Raw genomic sequence first — 4411 nt, forward strand, 5'->3', positions numbered from 1 at the left:
GAGGTCCCTATTTTCCTATAGACATCCCAGGGACGTCTCTGGCAACAGCCATGTCATCATTTGCGATGTTACAGAAACATGTATGCGAGATGTTACACGGGGACATTCACAAGATGATGTTGGAATGTTCCAATTTATAAAAACAGGGATTTTCAAAAGCAGTAATAAAATTTGTTTTAATAAAATAACAAAGATTTAATATGGAGTTTGATACAAAGTATTTACAGAAAACATGTAAAAAACAAAATATTCTCTTAAACAACAAATTGCCCTCTGCCTTAATATTCTATAATGGTGTTTGGGATACTCAAGTTTCCAATAGCACCTAAACAAAAAACACGCTTCTCCATACCTAAATTCTTATTTTTTTGTTGCACGTTTATGTTCTGCCCGAATGCGTCGTTCCTTAGATCTTCGCAGCCAATCCCCCAGTTTCTGCTCAACTTCCTTTTTATTTTTTGCATGTCCACCTTTTTCAGCGGCTTCTAAAATTTTGCAAATGTTTGTACCAATGTATACACAGCAGTAAAATGTATTAAACAAAACAGTTTATAACACAGTTAATATCACATATTAATCAAGTATCTCTCGTCCATTAAAAAATATTGTGCACACTATTTCTGTACAGACCAATATGGATCAGCAAATCCTGGTCATGAAACGTTCCTATTAGACCTGCATGTTGGGGATTAACAAATTCCATGTGTAGCTTTGCTGAACTGCGCACTAATGTGCACACCAGAACTTGAAAGTCAGGATTTACTGGTCAGTGTGTAGGTATAATGTGCGTAATATTTAAGACATTAGAGAATTAATATTGTTTAATTCGCTCAATTTCGTTAAACTAACACAATGTATTTACCTATTATTATTTTTGCCAAATTTTTATCCCCAAAGGAAAGATTTCCTTTTTTTCCAAAGAAGGAAAACTGTTCCGATAATCCATCCCATAGTAGAGGAGCAAGGCATCTACGTACAAATTCATATAAATTAGCTCCTCCAATAGATGAGAAAAATCCAACCTGCAAAAAATACATTGCATCATACATTGGTAAGTTTAAATGAAATATACAAAGCATTGCTTTTCATGCAGTCTTTTAATCAGAGCAGTGCGTCATAGACAACAATGACATAATCAATCAATATTGATGTCATGTATAATTTAAAATTAATGGTTATAAAACGTGTTTTATATATTAATGCTTGAAACAAATCTACAGCAGCTTGACAACAACAGACCATTAATACTGGTAGCGCTGCACCATACTACCAACATAATGCTGATGCCAATTTAGAATTGATATAAAGAAAGTTGGGAATTTGTGCAGCCGAAGTTGGTTATGAATTGTTTAAATAACATAATAAAAAATATTACCAAAGCTAAATAATTTTCTCTTGCCGAAAAGAATTTCTCAAATTTGTCGAATTCCTGAATAGTTTCCATAGGAAAACTAATTCCGGATTTCCGAATGATATTTTCTTCATTTTCCTCAGCTTTCCTAGGTACACTGTTCAGCTTGTTATTGATTTCGATAAGTAATGCCTGAATGTTGTATAGTAAAGCTGGATTGCAACAACATTTTGTTCGGTCTGCCCTTCCTGAAAAAATTTGATTAGACATCAATTTATTTCTAACAAAATTAAATAAACTTGCTTATATTTTCCTTAATGGAGTCTATAGGCTTTCGTGGTGTGATATTGTTAATTTCATTTTCTTGTTGGCTAGGGGCAATCGAGGTTGAAGGTAATGATTCAATAACAGGTGGTACCACAACCACCTGTTCCTCAAGTTCATCTATGCATGCTTCTGGTTCAGCTACAAAAGGTAAATAAAATATAAGAACTCAGATAAAACAGAATGTTGCAACATTAATTTGAAGTGTTCAGGGACTCTGAACATTATATTAAAATTGATAAAAAAATATTTTGACAGCCTCTTACCTAACTGATGTGAATCTTTGTGAGTCCGATGTTCATCATCAGTCCATGCTGGTGGAGAAGGCATTTTACCTTTATTGGCCCGCATCTCATTCATAGATTCAGTGTCTGATGAGTCGTCTGAAGATGAAGAGATCACTTTTGTCTTTCTTTTCCTTTTTCCTGATAAAGGACCATCATCACAATCTGTGTTCAGGTCACTTGTATTTTCAGCTTTATTAGCTTTGCTCCTCGCAACAGAGTAATTATCTAAAAAAAAAATTCCTTTTTCACTTTGATTATTATCTAATTAAATTTTTGTTTTCATTAATCAAAAATTAGGTACATATTCTTTCACAAATTATTTTTTTAATACCACAAATATGAAGATTACCATATGTTGCATTCCGAAATGTTCTCACAGTGTGTGATGGCCAACATGAATTAAATTCACATTTTCTTATGTAGGTATTTAATTTGTCTCTAGTTACCACTGGCCATAAGCACTGATCTCCACTTAACCATTTTGTCGGAACTGCCTCCACCGTTTCATCATTGGTGAAACACACCACAGTCCATGTATTATTTGGAGACGCCATAGGAACTAAAAAAACAACAAAAGGGCAAAACAAGAACAGAAACACCTTATAATAGACCTATGTTATACGTAGATACATGTGTGAAAATTTCGTCCCATAAACTTTTAATAAATGTGTGTGCTATACAACTCTTATACATAAGTATATAAACATAAGAAAATATTAAAGGGGCGCGGGCATTGCGAAATAAACGAAATTAAAATCAGCTAAGGACAATTAAACTAAGTTTGAGCAACTCTGGAGGCAGTTTTCGTTTAGGTAGTTTAGTATATGAACTGAAAAAGCCTTTTAAATCTAACATGGGCTGAAATGAATTAAATGAAACTATGATTTCAATCTTCGTCCAGTTTAGCATAGATGACCTGGAATGCCTTAAAAGTATGGAAGTAGGTCGATAAGTAGCTGATTTATATATTTCGTTTGCAGTGTACGCCCACCTTAAAAAGCTAAAAAATTTGTATAAATCTTAGTTTGTGTGGATTAATGGTAAAATTACAAATTTGGTCTTATAAGACAACTTCATGCATTTATAGGCAATTTCATTTATATCCCATGATTTCAATTCATTTTCTAAATAACTTGCCAAATAAATATTAAGTTTTGAAGACTTACAGGGAGACGTATAAAAGTCCTCGTAGGTTAAAAATTTGTTACCAATTAATTTAATACATTTACCTTTACTACTTACTATAATGTTTCTAATAATGACCACACTTTTGTCAATAAGTGCACAGCAATTATCAGCATCTTGTATTGATAATAAGAACTTTTCAAACACAATTTTTTCAAATTGTTGCCATCTATCGCCAGATATATTTTCCATTAGTGGACCTTTCGAATGTTCAATTTGGAACTTTGGATACGTAATTGTTTTGCTATCATTAAATAGAATTTGTGTGTTTTTTTCGGATATTCTATTAACGATTTGCTGCAGCGGTTTATCACCTTTACGAATTAGTTTTTTTATATACATCATCTTATTTTCAAATGGAAATGTACTAAAGTTTTCAACACTGCAAAATATTTCAACATCATCAGTAAGATGAAGCAAGTTATGTATATTATGGGAAACATTTGCTTCTCCATAAAGCATTGTGTAAGTTAGTACAAAATGTCTAAGTAACTGCTTAGCATACAGTAAATTATCACACTTTGACAGTAATGTCATTGATACATGGAGGGTCAAAAAGTTTTCATATATTTCATCTGAGACTCTTTTTCTTAATATTATAGGACCCAGGTAAAACAGAAATAAACGAAATTCTGTAGCCTTCCACCTTTTGACTTCCAGAAATGACCTTGGCTTTCTCATAAACTCATAAGGTATTTGGTTTTTAAATGTGAGATAATGATCTGACAAATTTTTAATTTGTTGTGATGAAAAACGATGAGGTGGTTTACCACAGAGCCATAAGTTATTTAGAAGTTTTTTTGTAACACCTAAGCACACCAAATGCATGTAGTCAATAGGGAACGACTTAATCATATCGACACAGGGAATAGATTCTAAAATAGTCGTTTCAATATGATGACTGCTTTGTTCTTTCATTCGAAAACCTGAATCTGTTCTTAAATTCCACCCCTCTAAGCTTGGAAAGCATGTTCGATTTTCAATATAAGATCCTTCGATGTTACATTTAGTACACGACATATATCCACTATGCCCCTTTATACATTTTAAGAATGATTTCGCAGGCACATCACATATAAATGCAATTATTTTTACATTATAACAAATTGTATTGTAGAAAAAACCATTATTTATTAATTCAATTGCCTCCATAACAAAATCTAACATAAAATCATTAGAACTGTGTGGCTTTTCATTTCCCTGATAAATTCCACAAATCTCGACAATATTTGTATATTTGAATAAATTGATCATTATAGGCCAA

At 32.4% G+C, this 4411-nt stretch overlaps 1 protein-coding gene across 3 annotated transcripts; it reads right to left on the bottom strand.

Annotated features, from left to right (window-relative positions):
- Positions 1 to 215: 215 nt before the first annotated feature.
- LOC116162259 lies at positions 216 to 3433 on the bottom strand. 3 transcript variants are annotated; one of them, XM_031475839.1, is made up of 7 exons: positions 3205 to 3433; positions 2312 to 2521; positions 1942 to 2187; positions 1655 to 1816; positions 1376 to 1599; positions 870 to 1022; positions 216 to 485 (listed from the first exon to the last, which is right to left on the bottom strand). In XM_031475839.1, the coding sequence occupies exons 2-7, from the start codon at positions 2514 to 2516 to the stop codon at positions 279 to 281; spliced, it is 1197 nt and encodes a 398-aa protein (XP_031331699.1). In that variant the 5' UTR covers positions 2517 to 2521; positions 3205 to 3433; the 3' UTR covers positions 216 to 278. The 3 variants fall into 3 exon arrangements, with proteins under 3 accessions (XP_031331699.1, XP_031331698.1, XP_031331700.1); XM_031475838.1 differs by lacking the exon at positions 3205 to 3433 and having other exon boundaries at positions 2312 to 3178; XM_031475840.1 differs by lacking the exon at positions 3205 to 3433 and having other exon boundaries at positions 220 to 485; positions 863 to 1022; positions 2312 to 3176.
- Positions 3434 to 4411: the final 978 nt, after the last annotated feature.

The sequence above is a fragment of the Photinus pyralis genome, unplaced genomic scaffold, assembly GCF_008802855.1.
Source record: "Photinus pyralis isolate 1611_PpyrPB1 unplaced genomic scaffold, Ppyr1.3 Ppyr1.4_LG10, whole genome shotgun sequence".
NCBI classification, from domain to species: Eukaryota; Metazoa; Arthropoda; class Insecta; order Coleoptera; family Lampyridae; genus Photinus; species Photinus pyralis.

Coding starts and splice junctions, on each gene's coding strand:
- LOC116162259 (XM_031475839.1), bottom strand. CDS start 2,516: ATGGCGTCTCCAAATAATACATGGACTGTGGTGTGTTTCACCAATGAT. Junction 1,817..1,941: donor CAAAGATTCACATCAGTTAG/GTAAGAGGCTGT, acceptor TACCTTTTGTAG/CTGAACCAGAAGCATGCATA. Junction 1,023..1,375: donor GAGAAAATTATTTAGCTTTG/GTAATATTTTTT, acceptor TATTTTTTGCAG/GTTGGATTTTTCTCATCTAT.